Source organism: Pseudopipra pipra, chromosome 4, assembly GCF_036250125.1.
Source record: "Pseudopipra pipra isolate bDixPip1 chromosome 4, bDixPip1.hap1, whole genome shotgun sequence".
In the NCBI taxonomy this organism is placed as follows: Eukaryota; Metazoa; Chordata; class Aves; order Passeriformes; family Pipridae; genus Pseudopipra; species Pseudopipra pipra.
Window position 1 is genome coordinate 30,772,774 of NC_087552.1, and position 26,883 is coordinate 30,799,656.

A 26,883-nucleotide genomic window follows, 5' to 3' on the forward strand; every position below is an offset into this window, starting at 1 on the left:
GAGAACACACTGAACCTCTGCATTAGAGTATTTAACTTTGAAACCTACTGACCACCGTAAAGCATACAATTATCCAAAGACTATATTCTTTTACTTGATAAAGAGATTAAATATAAATTATGATCACCTTTAAAGCCTTTTGTGCACTTGTACAACATATAAGTGAAAAAAGGAATTTACTGGACAGCAGAGGTCACATTTGCCAGTGCTACATTTACTGTTGATTTGTTTTTGTGACTCTGAATTTCCACGCCCTCATTCTTGCTCCCACATTACTCCTGCATTGCAACAGCAAAAGTGTGCCTGCATCAGTGTGAACCTATGTGCCAGCGTAAGAAGGGGCTGATGCAGAAACAAAAGAGAAAGGAAACAGACTGTGTGAGGTCTCACCACTTCTCAAAAAGGTTCATGCTGTAAGAACCTAGACCAAACTGGCAACCAGTCTTGTTCTCAAGCCATAGATGACAAACAAAGTATACAAGCAATCAAATACACCCAGTATATACATGTTATCACACTTGTGCCTTTTACCACAGTTGTTTAAGAAGGAAATTCAGGATACAGTTGTTTCTAAAGCTCTTTTTTCAAGAAATTAGTAACCCCTGAAAGTACAAATCCCCACATCTTCATGAAAGATCTCCCAGCTGATCAGTGCAATGTAATTCTTAAATTATGTACGGCAGGTACAAGCAGACACGGGTATTTGCACATCACCAAAATCACAGCAGAAGCTACTCTGGACAAGCCCTGCTACTTAATTTTTTTGATACTTTCATGAGGAAAATACTAATTGACTCAACTTTTTAATAGACAAAAAATTTATAACCACTAACTACGTTCTTCTCTATGCATTCCAGAAATGTTAGATCTACATTTCTAAAAATATTTCTCTGTTGTTGCTAGCATTGCCAGTAAAAGGAAATTATCTTTCAAGAGCACCGTACTATCTTTCTCTTCCCAAGTCAGACATTTAGCATAATTCTGCATATTCCTCAGCTAGACCACAGAGCTCAGTCTTACAGTTAGACATGTGTGAATAAGCTTGTGCTTCTGACACTGTATTAACAGACCATCTTATAAACATTCATACACTACATGAAAGACCCAAATTTATTCAATTACGTTGCTCCTCAGGGGTTTGCTCTGCTTGAGGACCAGTACATCCAGCTGCAAAAGAGCCTCCAGCTTTGAACACCTGTGTGTAGGTACACTTCCCCGTCACAACATCCCCCTTAGCACACAAATTAGGGGTACCTTACATGCTAGGAGACTGAAGATGTCCACAGAGAAATATTGCTATGGAATGATTAAGATAATAATGATAAAAGGCTTTATAAAAATAACAAAAAAATAATTTTCTTTAAGTTTTCCATAGGGCATTTGTTTTGGATTCTTTTTCTGTTGAACAACAGTTTCCTAAACATGTGCACTCCCGGCCACAGGGAGGATAATTTGAGGCTATGACTGTAGGGGCTATAATTTCCACCATTTAAACAATTTCCTTGATTATACAGTACAAAACTAGGTGTTGTGGAAAGACCCTTCGTTATACACGATTCAGATAATCACACACCCTACCTTGTTACTTTCAAAGGACAGACTTTGCATCTATTATGCTCTATAGTAAGAACATTTATTCTTGGATGTAAAACACTGAAAATGTCACCCTTCCCTTCCGCCTTGCCAACCCAACAATCCTGTCCCATGTTCTGAGTTGGAAGGGACCCACAAGGATCGAGTCCAGCTTTTAAGTGAATGGCCCATACAGGGATTGAACCCACAACCTTGGCATTGCTAGCACATGCTCTGAGATAATCCAGATTAAAAATTTTCTGAATTTGCTAATCTGAAACAATATGTTTTTCCTCTTGAGATGGCAAACCTCAACAATGAAAGTTTCCAGTATAATCTTATGCACTAAGCGTTTAGAAGTTAAGTTATATTCAATGTGAGTGACACATGGATTCACAATAGCAATTAGATCAAATAGCAATTCAGAAGATAGTCCCATTTCCATATCATGGGAAACTAATTCAGCTTTAAAACAACCAAGAAAATTCCTTTTTTTTTTCTTTTTTTCTTATTTTATCCTGTGAAGGCACTGACAGAATAAAGGTGATATTGCTTCCAATTTAGAAATCAGACATTATAGTGAGTGTAAGTAAGTGCATAGGTCTGCACTTTGGAGAAGTGTTGTTTCATCCCCCCAGAAGTTTGGAGACTGGGGGGATGAAACAACATAGAGAGAACGAAAATTACATATTAAAATAAAGGATTGTAAAACACTCAACCATAAAAAACCAAACAACTCTAAAAAAAGAAGAAATGTACCAGGCAAATAACAGTATTTACTTCTCTTAAGATACCACTGAAATATTCAATACCTTTTTCTCAGAATATTTTGTAGTCCTTTGTCACTATTTATGGTAAAAGAATCCCCAAACTGCTTACCCATAAAGGCATCTAATGAGAATGGTCTCAAACCTCAATGATTTTTTTACAAGTACTAATTTTCTAGGGAAGTGCATTTGAAATTAGCCTACTAACAAAATATTCTTCCTCCATGACATTGGTAATTCTACTCAACAGAAAAATTCTGAGAAACTAAATGTAACAATTGCTTCTCACATGCATTGCATGCATACCATAAAATGGATTACTCCCAAAATGGTCTCCTGCACTTTAATCATCAAAGACTAAAAGATCTAGAAACATCATAAAAGGGATTAATGTGAAGGCACAACACATTGATTTGTTTAATAATGTTGTCATATACCAACAAATTGTTGCAATCTGAGATAACCCTCATCCATCAGCTTTGAGTACACACTTAAAAGTTGTGCAACTCTAAGCTAGTATTCCACAGAACAGAAAGCCCAGCACTTCCCTATTATAGAAGCAAGTAATATTTTAATCCATATTATTAAATAATGTAGTGATCAGCATTCAATTTTTTAATTAGTGAGTGACCTGGCATTCTGAAGACATTTTACTGAGGTGTGCGATGAGTTTATCCATATCTACTCCAAGGTAAGTGTTAAACAACTACCAAATCCCCTTCAAGGTACCTCAGAGTCCTTTACTGGCCTAACGTGTACGTGTAAATCTGCATACGTGTGCCCTTCGGTCCTGAAGGACCAGCCCGACCAGAAGTCCCTTTGTACAGCTGGATTCCTTGCACCATGCTTTCACTTCATGCACAAGGCCCATCTGTGCAGTCCATCTGATCCCTCTGTAGCCACATCTGTTGTGCCCAGAAAGATGCAGCCACTGGACACCAGTGTCATTACCTTCTTAACACAGGCCCACTTGCCTAACCTATGTGAAACATATCCTTCCAAGTTCCAAACCAGAAAATAGCAATGTTTTATAAAAAGGGAAGACAGGAGGGAAAAAAAGAGAGGGACAACAAGGAAACAGCAAGTCACAGAATAGAAACACCACCAGCTGTGATGAAAGAGAGGCAGGCAACCCTTTCTGGGGTTTTATAAAAGCACTGGGCTTTTACACCACTTGGTAGCATGCACAGCAAAAATAAGTATGGTTCATGGTTCACAACACACAGCTTGGTGTATTATTTTTCATTTAAAAATTGAAAACATGGTTGAATTCAACACAATTTACAAAACATATACAAATCATAATAAAAGTGCTGAGTTCTCTCTGTGTACAAAAAGAAAGGTGTAAGTCACAATTCTAAGAAATGCCTTTTAAACAACCACTCATATACACACACCTTTCATTCTTCACATGTGGCCCTTGTACTGTAGACAAAGCTGATTGCACCTACTTCTGGGCTTCTGAGAAACTACAGTATTTCACAGAGCTTTCTCACCCATTTTTTTTCAAATGTTTGGCAACTGTACTTCCTTCTCCTCCCAACCTCTCAAAAATACAGAGTAGAAAAAGCAGCTATTACAAAAGTAATTTTTTAGCCGCTTTTAGCCCTGACATGGGACTAGTGCATCTTGTCATCAGTCTTCTAAACACAAATCCATCCATTCAGTTGCTATTCATGGTAACACAAAGCAGCTTCCATACTGTTCAATGAGAGGCTTCAGAAATCATATGGCAACTTAAAATGACCAAGCAAAAGGATGGCAAAGCTATAAGCATCCAGAAACGCTCAAAACAAAGAATCCTGTATCTACCACAGATAAGCCCAGGGTTTCTGGGCACTCTTGTAATGCTGGCAGAAACGGTTGCAATTCTTTGGTACTTTGGAGAAATACCTCTTCTCCCATGTGCTCCTAGACCTCCAATTTCTGTAAATACACTAATAAGTACCTCTACATTGCTATGGTGCCAAAATATCAAAGACACACCTCAATTAAGTAATTCTTGATAATGGAACCACCAACATCAAGCCAGTGGACAGTAATTAGAGAAATGAAGCATGCCTGATGTCGTGGCAGCTGCTACCATGCATTTCCCAGAGATGATATTGGTGATCTACAGCAAGCTTTGCACACCAGCACAGAAAAAACAGATTTTGTCATCGTGAAGTTAGGCCCGTGAGTGCTGAATATGTGAGGTCTACAACATTATCCCATCTCATCGTTCAGTGCCACGTGTTCCATGCTGGTAGTGACACTCTTCCAAGCACTGTCTCGACCTGCCTAAACAATGGCCGTGGTAGAACTACAGCAGGTGTCCAGCCTCAGGTGAACTTCATCATCCCAGTCTGGAGTTCACTGGGTGTTAAGTCACACATACTTGCAAAGGTTGGCCAGCTTAAGGCAAATGACCAAGCTTACAGCATTTGCCATCAGTTAAACTGTGGCACCTCACTATGCTGCAGAAGGAGAGAGTTCTAAAACTTCTAATTTGATCCCAAGTCCCACATTTCTATTAGTTTCTATACCTAAATTTACAACGCAGTCATAAAATGAATATAGCACACTGATGGAGCAATTTATTATGAGAAAGTTATCAAAATGCTGAGCTTGTTTCTAGACATTTATGTCCCACTGCTCCAACAGCATGAGCCAACATCATTTAAAATTCTTTTACATGATTTAGCACAGATGTGCACAACCTGAATCAATTTTCATGAACAGATCTGTGATACTGAGCACTCAGGTTTTAATGTAAGAAGGAATGCATGCTGAATACAAGTTTATCACCTTGAGAAAACAAGTTATATTAATTTTAGCTTCTCTCTTATAAATAAAATCAAAATACCATAACTGAAGAAAAATAATCAAATGGCCTCTCTTATGCATACAATATTCTGTCTAGAAGGAGAATGGATCAGAAATCCCTTTGTAGGTAAATTTTCAAGCACTGTTTTTCCTAAGTTATAAGGAAGTAAATCACCATGCTCAAGACCATATTGAAAGCAGCATATAGATTAGAAATTTATCATCACAATTCAAGAACCAATGAATACCCAGTAAAGATACCAACCAAGGTAGGTAAAAGGTAGTAACTGATTTCTTACATAGAATAATCGTGTTTCTTACTACCATGCAAGATTTGAAGACCAAAAGTCTAAGTGGATTCAAAAACAGAATTGAATTTGTAAAAGATAAATCCACTGGCAACGATTTAGCAAGGCCTTTTATATGCAGCCTCCAAAAACTTGCTAAGAAATTGACTGTAGAAGGGAAGGAATCTCTCTTGGAAGTAAAAACTGAATCCTAGGAGGTGTTTCTTGCATACTTTCCTGAAAACATTTGTAGGCAATTGTAAGACACAGGTTACCTGAGAGGATGAATCTGTTGTCAGACCCAGTACGATGTTCCTAAGGGCATGAAAATGATAAAATTCTTGGTTTTCTTCAGTTTGTTCACTGGGACACATATGAGCTACTATCACAGCTCTGAAAGGCTGAGGGTGTGCCCTTAGTTAGAGGAGTGACAATGTCAATAATTTGAAATCTTTAGCATGTTCTGATCCAATCACATTTTCTCCAAAAGCCTGAACAAGCTGACTGAGGTAGTAACACACTCACACAACAAATACTATGATCTCTTAAAAAGCTTAGGGGGAAAAAAAAGGCAGTAGGAAAGGAAATGAACAATAAAATCTGTTGCATTCAGCTTCTACTACAGTGTGAACATTTTCAGCCTTGCTGTAATGAAGCCCTTCAGGCTGCACCCAAATACAGCCATAGAAAGTAGGGATAGATTTGATTTGTAACACATACAAGACTTCATAAACCAATTAAGTTCATCTTTGAAGCATCTTTTTTAGAATTCCATTAACTTTTGTCAGAAGATTCTAAATTTTCATGTCAGAATGTCAAACCGATGTTTTTAGAATAACACATGCAATCCATACAAATCTCTACAGATTTACAACACCACCTGAAGCAATTAGTGTAACAGCACTACATCAGATGGTCAATTTAAAAATACCAATAGACATAAAATCCTGTGTCTTTCAAAATTCATACAATGTTGAGGGAAAAAAAAGTAAATTTTCTTGGTATGTGCCATCAACCACTAAATCTATGCTTTCCTGCAAAACTTATTTTTGTCCTTCACTGAAGGGAAGGATACTTGCCAAGCACAAACCACAGATCAACAGATGATATGTTGTGTTCCCAAATCTGCTGTTGAAATGCTTCAGTACCTTTGGTTCATACTGTTTTTCAAGAGCAGAGTAAAAAATCTTGGTCAGCAATGAGAACAAGGCTTCCACTACATTTTTTGTATAGATTGAGAACCTGAATAAGCAAGGTAGGACTGCACAATGAGAAGGTTGAAGAGGCCAGACTTTTTTACTCCAGAAAAAGGTGGCAGAAGAGCTATTTAATCACAGGACACAGCTACCTGTAGGGTAGCAACAAAGATCACAAATGGAAACTCTTCCTGGTGTTAGTAGACAATATTGCAATGGGCATTGTCACAATTGTGCCTTGGAAGGTTCAGGTTGAATGTGACTAAAAACTCTTTCATTAGGAGTTAGTGCAGGGCTGAAGCATGTTACACCTTTTGGATGACCCTCTTTTGGATCCCCCTCTTTTGGATGACCTTCCAAGACACAGCTAGAAAAAGCCTTGGTTGGATGGATCTAGCCTTAGCAACAGGCCTGCTTCAAGGAGGAGGCTGGACTAGGTGACCCCAGAGCTCCCTTCCAGCCAGCACTTCCATGGTCACAAACACAAAATCATCAAAGCAAAGAAACTAGACCATGCTAAATGTAAAGTGCTGTATTTAATTATAGACAATAAGCATCAAGAGAGGAAGTTTATGTCAAGTTACTTTAGTGCTATAAAAATAGAATTTCATATGGCACATATTGTATGAGATTCTGACTGAAACAACACACACAAAACTACATCAACTTTTCATGGAGAGAGAGTCAACACCTCTGCTTTGTTGTTTACAGATTTTAAATCAAGGTGATGTATGGCTTCCAAACAGATAAATTATATTTAACATCTCAGTAATTGCAGCTTAACTTGCTTCAGTAATTGCAGCTGTAGAAAAACAAAAAAAAAAAAGGAGGAATTTAGGAGTACAAAACTTGAGAAACAATCACAGTGGAATGCTGAACTGATAGACTGCAAGGACACTTGGCAGAATGTCCAAGATAAGGCCAGCAGGAACCAGATTAGGAGGAACAAAGCAAGGCAACTCATCAATCTAACGTGCTAACTAAGTAAAAGGTAATTGTGGCAGGGGGAGATCAGGACCACGGACTCACAGCCACTGACTCAAGAAACTCATCTACTCAAAAGAAGATTTAGCATGTGGGCTAATTAGCATAAGAAACAAGAGAGTCATTTAACCAATAGAACACTAATTAGTGAGAGAACTATGTAACTTAGAGCCACTAAACACTAATGCCTTTGCTTGCTAAAATGTATAAATAGTGAAAAGGTTTGATAATCGGTGTGCCAGCTTTGTGGATTTCTGTGCTGCACTGTGAATAAATCAAATACCTCGACTCCTGTGTGTGGATTGGTCTCTTGCACATCATGTGAAAGAAACCATTGCAGGACAACAAAGGTTACATGGTCAAAAGCAAATATTGACAAATTTATTTACAAATATTACTTTTTCCCATCTGTAAACAACAACCACTTCTGTAAAATGAGGTTATGACTCATTTTGCCCTTTGCTGTCTATCCCTATCCTTTATGCAACAACCCTGACTTATCATTTGTTGCCTTGACAGGAAATTATTGCTTTCAACACAGGTAACAGCATGATCTTTGGGCAATTATAATTCAATAGGTCATTCTCTGGCTACAAACTACCTCTCCTTAAGCAATGATACATTTCTGTGCCTTGCTTTGGCTATAACCTAAATGAGAAAGTTTGTTTCATCACTTAATAATAATACTTATTATTATCAGTTGTCCTTCTACAGTTTCCTTGGCTAGTAAATCACACTGTTGACTATCAGAATGTATTCAGTTATTTTCCTTAGAGCAGTTTTCATTTTTAGAAGGGTTGTTTCTTCAGAGGACACAACATTCTTTGGGGTTTAGTCTACACTCTTGGCCAAGTGACTGCAAGCAGGTTTTTTTTCTTGTCACTGACAGTACACTCGAATTTCAATGTTGGGGAATTTCCATATATAAGCTATGTTAGTCAACTTCCAGAAAAGCTTTAGTTAATATTTATATTTACCTCAAGCAAGCTACAGTCAAAGACTATGAAACATAGTGGAAATGTGTGCACTAACTTCAGTGAGACATGGAAAATGCCCGATCAGGTAATCCTCTCAATACTTACATGATACAACATCCCAGCACCAGTCAGATTATTACAGAAGAATTACATATTTTGTGCTCTTTATATTTTAAATATTTTACTGTGGTGGTGCCTGAAGTAGTTATTAAAAGTGAAGTCTTTGAGTAGTGAAGTCTTTGAGTTTGCATTGGGACTACCAAAACAAAACAGACTGAATCCTAGGAGGAAGAGGGAAGAGATGCTCAGCTGGTAATCAACTCTACTATTGTGAGGCAAATGATTCAATAAATAAATAAATGAAATTAATAGTGGCACACCCCCCCCCCCCCAATGCTCCTGTCAGCCCTTTCTTTAAGGGCTTCTTGCATACACATGGACAGAGTAGCAGATCACGGGTAGACTATATGAATTTATTTAAGACAGGTGATCTACTCTATTGGGATTTTTTTTTCTTCTCTGAATAAAAGAGGATAAATGGTTATACTCGGTGTGGACAAACAGAACAATTCTCAGATCAGCACTGAAGGACACAGGCATGCAAAGAAGTTTCCAGCTGAACAATGCTGACATCTGTTCTGCAAGATGCAGATCTTTCCACTTCTAAAATATAAGACTTAGTTAGGCAACGAACTCTTAGAATCCCCCTTTTCCTAATTATGCTTTATCTCTGCTCCAGGGTCACTGTGCCCCTTGGGAAGGACTAAGGTTGAGCTGTTCTTGTTATGATCCAGTGAATCCTAAAGGACATCATCACTGAAACAGTCTCAGACTTAGGAATTTCGTGAAGAATTTCAGACCATCTTACTCTTTACTTCTTAAGCTCAAACACGTATTTTTGCATTAAGATGAAAACAACTGCTGAGCATTCTTGTACTAGATTCTTCATTTATCAGTTAAAAATCCATGATGCCTGCAAATTAATGTTCACTGAATTTCACCAGACACACTATACAAATGTACCCCCATAACCTCTCAGCATGCTGAGCAGTGACATATTCAACCCTAATTTGTTATATTGGACACAGCTCATTGTTCTCAGCTTCAAAACAAGTCAGCACCAGTTTGATGTGGGAGTTGTGGGAGCAGAAAGAATTGATCCAACTCTGAACCAGATCTTGTTTTGGCAAAAAAAAACCCCAAAGCACTCAGTCAGTCGAACCAAGAACTGATGATTTCACTCATAACCTAAAATTGCCCACTAGAGTTGAAAAGGTTCCAGGAAACATGTGAAATACTATGGAGAAATGGAAATAGAGGAAGAGGGGAAAAAAATCCCTACAACAAAACACAACCCAGAGATGTTTTAATCAGCATAGCAAAACTCATATGCAAAATTCGTGCTGGAACAAACCACAGACAAGCATTTGTGATAAGTAAAACAGAGCAATATTAAATTAAATCAAAGCCTTTCCTTGTACTATTGACCACATGTACTTTTACCACACATTAAAGTACAAATCACAATAGGTCTTCATTATCAACTCAAATAAATTTGATTATTGGCTTCTATATTTGGCAATTTCATTTTATTTTTAAGTAAAGAAATACACATCCATAATGGGCTATACTTTCTCAGGGAACACTGCCCAGAATTCAAAGTGAAATAATGCAGATACTGAATATGTTAAAAATGTCTTGTCCACTTTAGATAACTTCAGAATATTGGGGCACTAAGCCCTAATGCAGCAGTAAGGACACATAATTAACCAATGCATTTCATAACTTAAATTTACTATATTCACTATAAACTTTCCTGCAAGTCTGCTTATTTTAGTCAGTAGTCATAGAATAAAAAGCTAATGAAAACAGGAAAGCACACCACATTAAGGCTCTAAGTTAGCCTGGAGAGAGCCTGTAAGTCTATGGAAAAACAAGATTTTAGTGGGGTTTGTTGTTGTTGTTGTTGTTCTGGTTTGTTCGGAACTTTTTGTTTCCACTTTATTAAAAACAAACTAAACAAAAATACTAACATTCTAAACCAAAAAAAAATCCAGTAAACATCCTATGGTCTCTATTACTTTCCAGAACAATAATGTATGTGACAGAAATACGCCACAAGGGAGGGAGAAACTGATCACATTATTTTACTTATTTAATTGCAGTAAAAAACCCTAAAGGTTTCCAACAAGCCTGGCTTCCTTTCCCACAGAAGATGACCATATGATTCAGTTTCAACGAGCCTAGGAAGCAACTTTTATTCTTCTCAATTTTTAAAGACTATACTGTAGTTCTCCTCCCTATCATTAAAAAAACCTATACGTATTAAAAAAAAAATCATTCAATCAGCGTTTTCTCAGAAAAACATTTCATTAGAAGAATCTCAAATTGCTCTACTTAATATCTCCTCACAGGTTTTCCAGAATACGCTAAATAAAAAGCTTTCTCGAATTCAGAGAAAATAATTCCATGACATGGAATCATGACATGTAGTGTGATAAAAACAGGCAGTCAGACAAGTCACCTGGGCTATCTACAACTAACCCATGGATAATATTGATTCTGACCATCTCATCTGCTCACCTCTCCAAGCTTTCAATCCCCGCTTTACCATCAGCTCTGGCACTAAACTAGCAAAAAGGCCCCCAACTCAATGCAGCAAAAAAACCCAAACATGTCAACCCCCCAGTGAACCAAATAAAAAATCCATGCGTAAGTCTCTAACAGCTCTCAGGCTGCAGTTGTACAGCAACCTAAGCCAAACTAACTTCTGGCTGGCATAGCCTCTTACCTCCCTCCAGCTGCATGTTCCTACTCTTTCCCTTGTGCCAGCTTCAACATTCATCCAAACCTGTGCAAAACCATTCCAGCGAGCTGAATCAGCAGGCTCCCATCCACTGAAGAGAGCTAAAAAAATATCCCACTGCTTGGCCAATGCACCAAAACAGGTTGGTGCAGGTTCTAGCAAGCACAAGGTCTCCAAGAGAGGCCTCAGCAGCCACCCATAGATCAGCCCAGGCTGCCACCAAGCCACAACTTTACTCACCAGCAGGGTGGACAAGCAGCAGAGCTGACACATAAGACAGAGCAGAAGTGCACATCCACAATGGAGGTCACACCTCTAGAGCAGCAGCAAGCTGTTAGATTAGCTTAGCTGGCTTCATTCTACAACATGAGGCATACTACAACTGTGACTAGCTTCAAGGGAAAATACTACTTCTTCGTTCCAGAGCCTCCTGTGCTCTGGCTGTCCAATAACACAGTGCTAATTACATGCCTGAGTGTTTAGTAAGTCAGAAGCGTTTGTGAACTTTCACCTTTCGAGTACCACCTTGCACACGTGCCTTGCACGTGCAGGACAAAGATGACCAACCGCCCTTAGGCATTTTCATGTATAAGCTGGACATACCAGAAATTTTAAGTTGCTTGCATTCACAATTAGTTTAATAGACTGAACTGCTTAAATTGGCCGCCTGCTAAGGTGCAACTACATTGCTTAAACCCTATAAAAAATATCTAGCAGGCTTATTTAACACCTATTTATATTACCATCCTGGCAGTGTAACCGCACATTACATGCAAAAAACCCCCACTTATTTTCAATAGGTTTGTAAATAAAAGTATGTAAATAAAAGCCAAGTAAGGGAAGAACAGCAAACTCATCCACCTTGCATGATATTCTTCACGGATGCCTTGAGAATACTCTGCTAGGAGTCCTTGTGCTGTTTTCCCAGTTTGTAGTCTTGCAAACAGATGGAAAGAAGGCGAGACAGCTAAAGCAGAATGCTATTCATTCACACATACTTTACACTAGTAAAGTAAACATAAAGTGCCGGCCCATTTCCAAGGGTGGTTGTCAGGACAAAACACTAATAAAAACCGAAAAAGGAATAAGAGTCTTTTATTACTGATTATTGCATTGTGCCAAAGACAAACTCTGGGAACAAGCTTTGTTCCACAAGAAGGCGGCAAAGGTTATATACATATATAAACTGTAGGACCAACTCTGCATTTTCTGCTAATAAAAACCTCCGAAAGAAACACCTTTAGAAAACAGGTACCATAACCAGCAGCATGAACTACAGTGGAAACCATACAGGAACCAACACTGGGTTTTTTTGCACTCTACCCCAGACAAGGTGAAACCCTGCATACATTCCAAACCACAATGGTTTCAAAAAGGTCCTGCTAATCCTGCACCTGCCCAGATAGGCAGTGACATAAGTGGGGTCACTGGAAGCCACAGCGCCTGCCTGTTCCAAGTTTTCCGCTGTGATCCCTCAAGTTGCTGTGTTTTTGTTATCTACGAAGGGACACTCAATTTCTTGTTGCTGAAATGGATGCAAACCCACCCAAATTGTAGAAGGTGCTATATTGCCACAGTTGAATCCTAATTATTAAAAATTGGAATATTTGGAATTCAATTTTAACTATGCAGTGTGGCTGAGACTTTACCTTGAAACAGACTTTAGGAAAATTATTCATTCTGGAGGGAAGTTTACACTGACAGAAAAATTAATGCTGTGTTCTCACCTCAGTGACTACAGAAAAGTGACACGTGCGTTGCCCCTCAATCAACAATAAAGTCTGAATTAAATACTTTCAATTGCTGCCAGGATCCACTGCAGTTCACCATTTCAAATAAAAGCTTGCTCCAACCTTCAGGTCTCTCTATAAATACATATCAAACTGCTCACTCCCAAGCTCCATGCCTTCTTGTATGCACCAATTCCTGCCTTCTGTCTGCCAGGGCCTGCTGTCCATACCTACACAGAAATGGCTACATGTAAACAGCGTTGATATCTAGAGCTTCCTCCACCTTGGTACCTTGAAGAAAAATCGGCATTTAATTTCCTGATAGGGCAGCCTATGCAACTGGACCTGTCTGTGGTGGCCAGCACATGCCCAGGTTAGCATCAGCGTGGCGAGACACTGAACAGGTTGTCCATGGAAGCTGTAGATGCCCCATCCCTGCACCTGCTTAAGGAGGTGCTCAAGGCCAGGTTGGATGGTGCTCGGAGCAACCTGGTCTAGTTTGAAGGTGTCCCTACCCATGGCAGGGAGGTTGGAACTAGATCATCTTCAAGGCCCCCTTCCAACTCAAACCACCCTATGACTCTATGATCAGCTCGGAGCAGGAGCGGGAGCAGCTCTGGGGCTGCGCCTCGGGAGGACGGCCCGCGGGCACACGCCTGGGCTCGGATGCACCTGAGCTGAACGGAGCTGCCCTCGGGCGAGGCCACCGGGGCCGGCACACCTCGGGGCGGCAGCGCCAACGCCGCCCAGCCCCCGACAGGAATCCAGACCCGGGGAGCGGGCCAGGGCCGGCCCAAAGCAAGCGACGCCACGGCCCGCCGCGCCCCAGCCCCTCACCTGCCGCCGAGCTCAGCGCGACCCTCCGGTGCCTCCTGCCGAGCTCCCGCAGCTCCTCCTCGTCCTCCTCCAGCCTCCAGGCTTCGGCCATCGGCGGCGGAGGGGCGGCCGGCAGCATTTAGGAAGCGGGGGCTGCCATGACCGATGCCTCTCCTCGGCGCGGCCGCCCGGCCCCCGGGCCCGCCCCGCACCTGCGCCCTCTCAGCCGCGCTGCTCCCGGACACCGCTCCGCGCCTCTGCCGGCCGGGCGAGCGAGGCGAGGCGGGAGCAGAGGCGGCCTTTCCTGCCCATCCGCGGCTCTCCGGCTTCAGCAGGAAACCCGGCGGCCGCCTGGCACCGCCACAAAAGGGGGCGGAGGAGGCGGTGGCGGGGGGAGGTACCTGGCGGCCGCCGCCGGGCAGCAGCTCTGCGACCGCGGGCACCTCGTGGGGACGGGCCGGGACGGCCACTGCCGGCACCGAGCGGGGCGGGTTGAGCCCGGGCGGCCTCCTGCTAAGGGGAAGAAGGGGCTTGCGGCGAGCGGGTGCGAGGTCTGCCCCCCCTTCACGACGAGGGCGAGGAGGTGCCAAGATGATGGCGCCAGACTCTTTATGGTGGTGCCCAGCGACAGGACGAGGAGCAATGGCCATAAACTAAACCACTAGAAGTTCCACCTCAACGTGAGGAATAACTTCATTATGTTGAAGGTGGCAGGGCACTGGAACAGGTTGCCCAGAGTGGTCGTTGGGTCTCCCTCTCTGGAGACATAAACGCACCTTGTTGCATTCCTGTGTCACCTGCTGTAGGTGACCCTGCTTTGGCAGGGGCTTGTACTCTATGACCTCCAGAGATCCCTTCCAACCCTAACAATTTTTTGGTTCTGTGAGGCGAGAAGGGCAGTTCCTGCGGGCGGCCGGCAAGCCGGGATCCCCGGGAGCAGCGGGGATTGCGGGCGCGGCAGTGCTGCCCCGGTACCGGCCGAGGGCTGGGGGCGGGCGGGACTCCGACGGGCAGCGGCTGTGGCTCCCCGCCAGCAGGATGTGTGTCTTGGCCTGAGATTCTTGACGGTGGTTTGAACTACTTAAGGAGAGGTCATCTTAGGACCTACTTGAAACCGGTGAGGTACACACTTAGAGCGCTGAAGTGATATGAAAAACAGGGCCACATTTTAAGTCAGACACTTGTGTAGTTTTAGCTCTAATTTCTTTTTTTTCTCCTGGGCCTCAGTTGCTTGTATCTAAAATGGAAATTATATTGCTTCTTCATGTGGTAATTGTAAAACCAAATAATAAATGTTTTCACATGTTACTCCACTTCAGGTACTACTAAAAAACTTGAAGTTAAATTCATCTTCAGAGCAAGTGAATGAGGGACAGTAAATCAATAAATTATGTGACCACAAATTAGAGCAGGAAGATACAACAAAACAGTGAGTAATCCTCATGTTGAGCAGTATCTGTGCTGACACACTAAGCACCCTCTATGCTACACCATGAAAAAAGCAGATCATACAGGTTAAAAAGAAATACGTCATCACAAAACTGAAAAATATTTCATAATGTGTGAATACAAATGATTATCTGTGCATTTCTTAGTGATTCAGTTCTTGACTTTACAATCATTGTTCCTTAACAGAGGCTTTTTTTCACTGGAGCTCTTAGTGTTCAAGTGGTATAATAGTTACACTTTGAAGGACATAGGGCTTTATGCTACAAAAGGATGTAAGGCCAGGCATAAAACTGGATATACAGCTGGACTGTATAACAGACAAATCAAGCCTTCTACTATGTATTTTCAAAAGCCTCATGCTCCTCTGCATGGATAGATTGCATGGTAGTCCAAGGAACTCGCCTTACAAATTCCAGTGCATGATCAGCATGCCTTGTACATGATCTAGAGGGGATACAAAGTTCTTCAGTGGAGCACTGCTGTCACAGGTATGGTATATGGCTGTGCCACAAAGCCTCACCTGCATCAAAAACAACAGAAAACTAAGTTCCAATGCAGAAAGTATGAGGAAGAACAGGAAAAGGGAGGGAAGTTGCTTGTATGTGCATGTGTGAGAGACAAGAGACTCTCCCATGTAAAACAAACAGTATGTGCTGTTTGTATGCTGGTTCTCCACTGTGAAGCCAAAATGCAGCACCTGTATTCAGCTCCTAACCTCCATTAACCACAAAGAATGACAAGGACCATCCATTTTCCACTTCCTGAATATCTCCTTTTTATACTATGTTTCACTAATGCTGAGGGGGGGGAAGCTTGGTATCATGTAAAATTACCAAGGAAAGAAAAGTCAGAAATATACCATAGAACATAGCACAAATTCAGAGAGCCTGAAAATTGGATTAAACCTTCTTTTGTTGCTGTTGATGAAATTAACACAGAGGCTCCTAAGCATATAAAACTGAAAAATACATTTGGACAGCTCTTAGGCCTAAGAAAACCATGCTGAATGGAGTAGTTCCAGCTATGACTAAGAAAACATTCCCCAAAATATCAAATAATACAGTATAGAAGGATCATGAGTATTTAATGCTGATAATCATCAAGAGTTCCTTAGCGTTCACAGGGAAAGTCCAACTTAAAAATGAAAGTGTAGTAACTAAATTATATAGGAAGTAGTGAAGTCCCTGAAGCAACCATTTCGCCATATATTGAGCTCTGCCACCAGGAAATGCACTTGGGACAGTGACTGAGTTTTAGGCCTAGAGGAGCCATTCGAGAAATGCCTGTAACTGTTTGAAGATGGATTCACAAGAAAGGAAGAAATCAAATTAAGATATAAATTCATATGTGGATACAAATTTCAGGTAGCAGTATCCAATATATTACAGTAAAGAGTACTGGAAACAAATTCCAAACAGTACTACCTGAAACAAAAAAAGTCACAGCATTCAATAAAATACTTGAATCATAGTTCTGAAATTTTTATTGCAAAAAAGAAAAAGAATAATGCTCAATCCCTCCAAAAGGAGGTTACTTACCAGTAGATAGAATTCTTCAAGGTATGTTATGTGTAGGTATGCTCACACTGCCAGTGTACCAGTCATAGAACCATAATGCGGTTTGTGTTGGAATGGACCTTAGAAATCATCCAGTAACAACTCATCTGCCGTGGGCAGGGACACCTTCCCCCAGACTAAGCTACTCAGAGCTCCATCCAGGCTCCATCCTGGCCTCTAATGCTTCCAAAGATGGGGCATTCACAGCCTCTCTGGACAACCTGTTTCAGTGTCTCACCACTCTCACATTAAAGAATTTCCTCCTAATATCTCTCTTTCAGCCTAAAGCTGTTCCCCCTCGTCCTGTCACTATCTGCCCATGTAAAAAGTCCCTCTCCTTCCTTTTTGTAAGCCTCCATAAAGTACTAGAAGGCTGTAGTGAGGTCTCCCCAGAGCCTTCTCTTCATCATGCTGAACAACCCCAACTCTCTCCGCCTGTCTTCATAGGAGAGGTGTTTCAGCCTTTGGGTCATCTTTGTGGCTCTGCTCTGGACCTGCTCTAACAGGTCTGCATCTTTCTCTGGTGCTGAAGACCCCAGAGCTGGATGCAGTACTCCAGGTGGGATCTCACTAAAGTGGAGTAGAGAGGGAGAAGCACCTCCCTTGACCTGCTGGCCACACTGTTTCTGGTGCAGCCCAGGATAGAGTTGGCTTTCTGGGCTGCAAGCACACGCTGATGAGACATGTCAAATTTCTCATCCACCAACACCCTGAAGTCCTTCTCCCAAAGGGTAGTCTTGATCCATTCTCTGCCCATCCCGTACTTTTGCTTGGGATTGCAAGACCTTGCTCTTGGCCTTGTTGAACTTCATGAGGTTTGCACAGGCCCATGTCTCAAGCCTGTCCGGGTCCCTTTGGATGGCATCCCTTCCCTCCAGCCTGTTGACTGCAGCACACAGCCTAGTTTCATCAGCAAACTGCTCAGGGTGCACTCAGTGCCACTGTCCATCTCGTCAATGTTAAATAGCACCAGTCCCAATATAGACCCCTGAGGAACACCACGAGTATTCAAGCTTAGAGGTGTTTTTTAGATTTTAAATGCTTCCATTTCTTTCAAGTAATCCTTTCCTAGTGAGTCTTTGCCAGACGCATTCATCCGTGCTCTGTCTGAGCTGTGCCTCACTTCTAGTTTATGTTGGTATTCTCAAGTGATAAACAGCTTTAGGGGTTTTTGCCAAATGCGACAACACATCACTGGGTTGATACCTGATAAAGGTGTCTAAATAATGGAGGTACCTAGGAAGGAGGGAGGCTTTAACAATTCTGTGGGAGATGGATGGGGCTCTGACAGAGTGCTCCTGAGCAGCAATGGCAGATCTACCTTAGCAGTCTTGGAACAGATCCTGACACAGCCCCTTATCTGGGTAAGCAGTTTCTAGGGGGAGGAGAGAGCTGTGCTTTAGTAAAGCAACAAAACCAGCTGTTGAAGTAATCAAAAGAGCTACAGTTGCTGGCTAGTCTAATAATAGCCTAGGCCAGACAGAGTAATTCACAATAATTTGGCTCAGATCAGAACACACAAACACACACATACACACAAAAAGACTTCTGCTGCTGGGTTGCTGGGCCCAGGGGAAGAAGGAAACAAAGAAAAGGGGAGGATGAATTGGACCAAATAATTTGAAGTGCAGAAGAAATTAAAGCCATGTGGGAAATTCTCTCCAGCAAGTCAAGGACCCAAGATCCTCTTCTACTTTTCAGCAAATAAACAGGTGGAAATTATCAAAAAGAAATAAAAGGGGAAGAAAAAGTACATATAGATGCAAGTTGCAAAAGTTTTATTTAAAAAAGAATGACCAAAAAAAGAAGGAAAGCACTTGCTGTAGTCTCAGGTAGTTGATGGGAAACATCAGCATGTAGCATTTGTTGCTCTAAAGCACTTCATGAACTACACCAAATTTGTGTCTTACAAGGAGGGTGAAGGAAAAAGAATTGCATTCTTGCACTTCACTGAGAATTTCCACTTTGTACATGTGCGTAGGAATAAAAGGCTTTTGTATATTTTCATAGCTACCATTCTCCAAGAAAACAAACTTCATTTTCTCAAAAAGTCTGTAATTTAGTTATCAAAATCTGGAAATTTCTCACTGAAATTCTACTTAATCACATGCATCTTTGCCGTAATGTAGATACTTGTAATTTCATGATAGTAGAGTAAAAGAAGGAAACAACTGAGTAAATGGATCTTTGTACTCTCTGCTCAATGCTTACAATTAGTTGCCTTGGCAGTTATTATTTTATAAGTATTTTGTTCTGATTTGCATCCTTGGAATTGCCACTTTGTTTGGCCTTGCAAAAAGACACTGTTTTTCAACAAAAAATATCAGCTCTGTAGAAGTGTTTAATTGAAGTCCCCCAAGTAGCCTCAAATGTCTATTCAGGTTCTGCAAAGCAGCTGAAGCCTGCAATGAATGTATCAGTGTTTGGCTGAGATACAGGAGCCTCAGACCACAAAAGAATAGAGACAAAAGATTTTGTTTAAACGCAAAGGACAAAAAAGAGTATTTTCAAAGGGGAAAATGTAGCCTTTGGACATGACAACATTATTTTTGTTCTGAATAAAAATAACAAGGGTCTCGTTCAATAGACAAATGACGTTAGTGATATAGCCAGTATAGGAAGCTGACTTTGGTGAGGACCAAGATCTGATAATTTGATCTCCATTTGTGTTCAGCTGTTCCAATGGGTTTTAGTGTAGCTGGAGAATGACATATCAGGAGCCTGCAGGTTTCCTGAAATGTCTCCAGCTAAGTGTGGGTTCTCCTTGCATTGTTACAACTACTTGTGGCTTCCAGCATATGAGCATAATGGCAGTCTAAAGGTAGGTGGTTTTGTGATGAACGAAGATAATTTAAATAGAAGACTATTGGTTTCCTTGAATAGGGACTTTTCTTATTGAAACATTGTAAAATCACCTTTCCGCAAATCTAGGGGTTTTGGGACTGCTCTCAAAAAATGAGAAGGATCTCTGCATGAAAGTAGCAAATCCAATAATTTCAAAAGACTGAAAATTGGCAGCCACAGGGGGAAAACCTATTCAGAGTGAGATTCTTATAGTTTTTAAAATTATGTTTACAAATAATTTCAGTTACTTTTGCTGTTTTACAACTTCTGTGGACTAAAAGCAACCTTTCCTCTCCTGTCCTCTTGATAAACATCTTCTTACAGTATTATTCTCCTTTTTAGCCTTATCATTTGTAAGGTAATAAATATATTTGTTTCTAGTGCCCTCATGATGAGAGACAATAAGAAAGTAGAAGAAAGTGAGAAAATACACAAGGAAAAAGAGCTGGTTCAGAGGAAAACACTTCTTAGAATGAGAGGCTGTCAAAGCCAAACTGATTCATAGTTTAAGTCCTGAAGTTCATGTTTGCTCTATAACCACGGAGTTATCAGTGGATAGTGTTGATGTTGTGCTAACGTGAGCTGGCAATGGCATGATGTAAGAAGTATTATCACACTGGACACATGTGACACCTAAGAATATACAATGCTAACCCCAGGAGGAGAGTCCAGCTTTTCTGCTGCAGTTTGCACTTCAGTGCAAAGAGCTGACAAGGGAAAAACTTAAAGACGACAGCAAACAGAGTGCTAAAGAATTTTCGAAAGGTCAACCGGGATCATAAATTTGTCGATTGCAGTAAATTTATGAGTTTCTCACAGTACTAAAATGGGCTAAAGGAATCAGTAGCTCTGATTTTGGGCTTTTTTTTCTGTTCTTCTGTCCTTAAGTGCATGTAAACTGCCTTTCACTGGATATATATATATATGACATTCAGGTAGAGAATCTTCACGGTTCAATATAAAAGTTCAATACTAAAACCAGTCTTCTGGTTTTAGGGTTTTTTCTTTATTTGGAGGTGTGTGTTTAGTTGGTTGGTTTGGTTTTTTTCCCCCCTCCACCTGTGAGCACTCAGGCATTCTGTCATGTTTTTGTTGTTTGGAACACTGACAGAGTGCACAATTAGCAGAAGTGTTCACAAAGTGACATTAATATCCAGCAACTGAATAATTTTGCAATTAAATATTTGCACGATAATTACTAAATCAGTGCTGCAAAATTTAATATTAATGAGGTTGTAACAGTCTAGTTGCATTAATGTGTGTTTGCTAATGGAAAAACACTTTTCTAAATGTGAAAGTTTTAAAAATTTCAAAATAGACTATGACAAATAGAATATTATGAGTTTCCAACTTTAAAAATAAATTACTTTGATCTGTTCCAGACATTATGTTTCAGTCATACATTCATCAACACACAACTTCTTAAAACAATTTTGCTTTTATTAAAAGTTGAGTGAAAAAACAATTTGATAGCTTTGAGTACTTGGCTTGGACCCTTGAAAAGTTTTGGATGACACCTGCTTATTTTAAGCCAGACAGCCAAACATGATGCAAGACAGCGTTACTCAGACATTTATTTTTCAATTTATCTGACAGGAAGGAAGGACCTGCATTCCTCGTTAGCAATTAATGGGAAAAGAAAAATAATCCTACATGATAGTATCACTCTTGTCTTTTTCAATTTTATACCACAACCCTTACTCTAATCACCAATTGTCCGTGCAGGAATAGATGACAAGCATCCTCATCAAGTCTTACAGGCTTATGACTTGACATCAGCTAGGGGGTTTATGTATTTCATACTCATGCTTGCAAGAATATATTTTGGTAGGTTTTTGGAGTTGTGCACTCCAGTTAAACCTACTGATTTAAAGAACTGTAGTTTCTGAGCTGACAACTCCCAAGGAGATATCTGTACTATTTAGATAGATGCAAAATTGAGTTTCAGAACTATTCCTTTTTCTGACTCCCAGAAATAGCTTCACATTATTCATACATTGCTACTGCAAAGGAATCTGGTGTTTTTGGTGTCAATGACCTCTTGCTAAATTATTCAATGTTGAGTTTTGTTAGCAGTATAGCAACATTGGAGGCCTTATCCTATATTTTTTTACCTCATTACTTTGCATACAAACATACACTTTCACTGGGTTCAGCATTTTTTCACCGAGTATGATCATAGGATTGTATCATTCAAAAGAAAAAGATTCATATGATAAAAGAATACAAAGTTAAAATTTATAATGTGATGATGCAACAGTAATCAAACTTCCTCTATCTCAGTTGTGGAAGTGGATGGTGTCAGACTCTTTTTGGTGGTGCCCAGTGACAGGACAAGGAGTAATGGTGATAAACTAAAACACAAGAAGTTCCACCTCAACACGAGGAAGAACTTCTTTACATTGAGGGTGGCAGGGCACTGGAACGGGCTGCTGAGGGAGATCACGGAGTCTCCCTCTCTGGAATCATTCAAAACCTACCTGGACATGTTCCCGTGTCACCTGCTCTAGGTGACCCTGCCTTGGCAGGGGGAGTTGGACTACATGGTTTTCAGAGATACCTTCCAACCATTCTGTGATACAGTGAAATGAAACTCAAACATCTGCCAAACGTCTGCAGCTCCCAGCGAGGTCTGGACTGATGAAGCAGCATTTTTACAAGATGTTGGCAAAATCCTGACATGGATGGAAAATTTCTCACAGCAAACTCACACCTTGAATCAGAGCTTTGCACTGGCTGGTCTCTGAGTGAGATCTGTACACAACGCTTCTCAGTTGAAAACTGAAGCAACTCAGATTTTCCCTAAGGTATCATTTTCAAGCATTTTTAGACTTCCCTCACATCTTCTTTTCTGTAGCATTTTATGTCACTCCTACTCTTCCCCAGTGCCAATATATTGCAACTCTTCAAGCCTGCCCCAAACCTCTGCCTTCCTCAGACTACAGCAACTCACACTGTTTATTCTTCACAATATTTATTCCTTTACCCAGAAAGAAACTGCACTCTTTCCTCACAGAGAAACAGCTCATTCAATCCAAATCTTACAGCTGCTTGTTGCAATTTCATTAGCTCAAAGGAAATGCCACATTCTTCAAGGGGCTGCTGAACAAAAAGCTTTAGGAGCGTGGAAAGCATGAAAAGCAGAGAAAAACCTGGGTAGAATTTCCTGGGGTTTTACACCATGGGAGGAGGTATGGGCTGATCCTCCTCTCTCCAAAAAAAGGCCTCAGTCCAATTTACACAAGTTTTTCTTGTTTCCAAGGACAAGAAGTGGTATCCAGGAATTAGTAGGGGAAAAAGGATTCCAGAAACACTCATCTGTGCTTTCTACACTCCTTCTGGTTGTTCCCATTGACTAACTAAATTGTCTTTATGGACAAAATTCCCTAAATGCATATCTCAGGATAACTTTATCAATTCAGGAACTCCTTCACAGAAAAAAAATCTTTTATATCTACTGTGAACTCCCCTCCTCCCGATGCTGTCTAAATGCAAGAAGTTGTTTAAAGGGTCTCTACAGTGTTCAATTCCCGATCAGTAAGAGTTCAATGGTCTGGAAAATAAGGAAGAGAGTGTCAGAAGCAGTTTCTGGGATGCTTTTACAAAAGCCATGTGTTCAGGATTGTGCTGGAGCCAGGAACAACCTGTCAGCCCTGAAGCAGCTCTCTCAGAGACAACTTTATTCCACAAAACCTTCAGGGTTCTAACACAACTTTATATTCTGAAAATTTATGATGTGATCATGCCCCAAATTTCTATCTGGACAAACAATTTCAGACTTCCTTCAAGATGAGAGAAAACAAGTGAGATGTTCTGATTTAATTGAAAATATAATTAAAACACAGTTTTTGATCTAAAATTCAGCTATGAAATCTACATAGACCACCCTCTGTTTTTCTCAGATTGGAGAGGTGCATATAAAGGAGGTAGGCTTGAGTTACTCTCTGCATTTCATCTGTGCAGCCATATATGGAATTTTTTACTGTTGATAGCTCTGGCATACATAATTACTATTGGCAAAGCAATGACTGAAGACTGAGAAAGGAATGCAAAAACATACAAAAGGATAAGGTAAAATATGCTGATAAAACCTTGGTCTGATCTCACACAATTACAGCAAATACAATCTTCCAAGGGGATTAATATGGGTTTATCATCCAGTCCCAGGGCAAAACATTAGAAATGTTCAAAGCAAAAGGAAAACATATATTGAGAACTTCTGGAGTAAACTGTCTGTTGTTTTACTCTGGTGCTTACACTGGCTGAATGTTGATATACTGCTGCAGCACCAGGGCTCATCCATCTTTGGATTAGCACTAAAGAAAATGCCTTAGTTTGACAGTTGTTGTAAGCGAGCCTTGAGCTTTTTCTTTTTTATTGGTGGATGGTTAGGTGTGCAGCTCACGTTCCAGCCTCATTAGTGTATGGTGGCAACTGAAGTCTGGTTATTAATTCTTCAGCTTGCAAGTTGTTAGCAACTGAAGCCCAATAATATTCACATAATTTTGGTGAAACCAGAGATTTCTGAGTCTATCAGGACTTTTATTTTTGTTTCTTGATGAAAAATATCTTGCTGAAAAAAAATGTGACTGCTTAATATGCTAGCATTATACCTGATCTGTTAACAACTGGAAAAGTTATATGCTTGAATGTTTCCATTCTGATTTTTTTTTTTTAATTTGTTCAAGGCTTCTGAAAATGTACAGGCCTGATTACACTTCCTGACAGGCCTGATTACACTTCCTATTCTCCCTGGGAAGTGATTTTTTGCCTGACTGCAAAGGTTCTCTCTAACTTATAATACCAAAATATCTTGTATTTGCAAGATGTAATCTCCATCTTATTTACTTTGAAATACTTTGACTTTCTTAGTCTTCTACTTGCAGAAGTATTGTATTCATTCTGCATCATTACCAGCTCAAAACTTTCAGGGGACAACTATGAATTTTCATAATTTCCTAATGTATGACAAAAAATATATTTAAATAGGGCTCGAAAGATGGAAAATCATCACTGTTAAGGTATTTCTAATGTGCTCATGATCACAGTGCCCTGGCATGTTAATGAAATTAACTGAAGCCTAAGTCAATTAATACTTTTTTTCCTTCTGATCCTTCTAATTACAATAGCATGAATTTTATTTTTGTCATACATTTGCATCTGTTTGTGTATACATGATCATTCCTGTTTCTGTCAGTAACAGAGACATAATTCATAGAAATAAGCTAAGATTGACTTTTGGCCCTAGTAATGCAATCAAAGCCCAGAACTAAACAAAGTAAAACATTATGTTGCATGACAGGACAGCATCTGTTGTCTCCTGTAGTTACTACTAAAATGTAAAGGGAATTTTGTATGCCATTTTTCCAGTCTCATTATGAATACTATTCATAATTATTTTTTTTTAATCCTAAAATTTGACCTCCCCTTTTCAAAAGTCCTGTAAAATTAGCATTGTGGCTTACCTTTCAATTTAAAATTAAATTCTTGGAAAATCTAGTGAAATGAATCTCCAGCTATTCATGATTACACGTGTTGCTTTTCTTGCTGTGACTGTACTCTGAACTGTTGAGCTGAAGGAATATTGAAATGTCAGCATGCTTCTTGCCTATAAATAAAGAACAGACCCATAGAGTGAGTGGTGTCAAGAGGGGAATGACAAATCACGTTCACATATAACCCTATATTTCTTGTGTATAGCTCCCCTACAGCCCTATCCAATATTGACATATAATTTCTGCACTGTAATCCAAATCACATTCAAAGGATGGACAATTTTTATTACCATTCATCCTTGTCAGGATCACTTGAACAGCATGTGTAACTGAACTCTCCAAGAGGCAATCTTCTTCTGTGCAAAGTGATATCTGAATACAAATAGAAGCCAAGAAGAAATAAAAATACAGAAGCTCACAGCACTCCTCAGAAAGAAAACCAAACAGATTCTACTGAACCAAGTAAAACCCTTTAAAAATTATGTATATTGGACTCAATTTTTGATTTGTCTAATGTCTTTTTTCCAAGAGTCCTGTGAAACTAATCCTTTTATAGTAAAAATATATTAAAATTATATTAAAAGGCCTCCCAATTCTCATACTTCCGCTGTCTTCACTTAGCCTGGCTAATACATAGATGCTACTTGAAAGCTTATTTCAAGCAGGAAATTCTGAGGCTAGAGAAGTATCACTTTTATTAAAGGCTAGTGAGGAATCAGGAGAAATGGTAGAATCAGAAACTATCTAGAGGGACTATCTAGTAAGACTTTTAATTGGTAAAGCACTGTGACATGATCACTAACGGGAAAAGGCAGCTTTAAGGAATAGTGAGGTGGAAGCAAAAGAGACAAGAAGCAAGGGGTGGCAGTGGCAAAGGGAGGGTCAGGACAAACTGCTATACATTCTAGTTTATTTCTGGCTTCTAAATGCCCCGAGCATCCACTGATCATTCACAGATTAATGCAGGAAATAAAAATAATGAAAAAACATGCTGAGATGTTACTTGGCAGAAATTCTGGCCTTACTTTTGGTATCTTATGTTCTTTGTGCTGCCAACTACATATTTGATTAATTCCTCACCTTTCTCCTAGTTACATTACTCTTTTGTTGGCTAGAATAAAAACTCGTGTTTATAGATTTGTTCTTTGTATAATAAATATTCTCGCCCATTTATGGTGAGCCCATATGGTCCACAATAATCCAGACTCCGATCATAAGAAGTTTTGTGTAGGTTTCACCACAGCCTCCAGCGTCATGTCTTCGGCATTTCTTTTGTTATTTTTGGGAGCAAGTTCAGTGATGAACTGGAGCAGTGACAACAGAGATGTATCAGCACAGTGCTTCCAGGCAAGTGAGCCTCATAGAAATGACTTCGGACATCTCAATAAAAGTGAAGTAGTTCTTGTGCACTTTAAATGTCTTCAGATGTGCTCTACTCACTTTATGCCCGCTATGATAGTTGGAGTGTTCTGCAATTCGTGGAGTCCTTGTTGGTGGCAGCATAAGGAGTATAAAGGCTGTTTATCCAAAGGGCTCTTGCAGAACATGGCAAATAAGAGCTGTCAGAGCCAGAACTTCAGCACCAGTTGGAAGCTGTTC

The 26,883-nt window shown here is 40.2% G+C and overlaps 1 protein-coding gene across 2 annotated transcripts in view; it reads right to left on the reverse strand.

Annotated features, from left to right (window-relative positions):
- SH3D19 (SH3 domain containing 19) overlaps positions 1-14,296 on the reverse strand; it is an 87,052-nt gene extending 72,756 nt beyond the window's left edge. The window contains exon 1 of one of the 2 annotated variants that reach the window (XM_064652218.1): positions 13,962-14,296. In XM_064652218.1, coding sequence (XP_064508288.1) covers positions 13,962-14,079 — 118 coding nt within the window. In that variant the 5' untranslated portion in view covers positions 14,080-14,296. The remainder of the gene's footprint in view (positions 1-13,961) is intronic. The other variant, XM_064652219.1, reaches the window with a different exon arrangement.
- Positions 14,297-26,883: the final 12,587 nt, after the last annotated feature.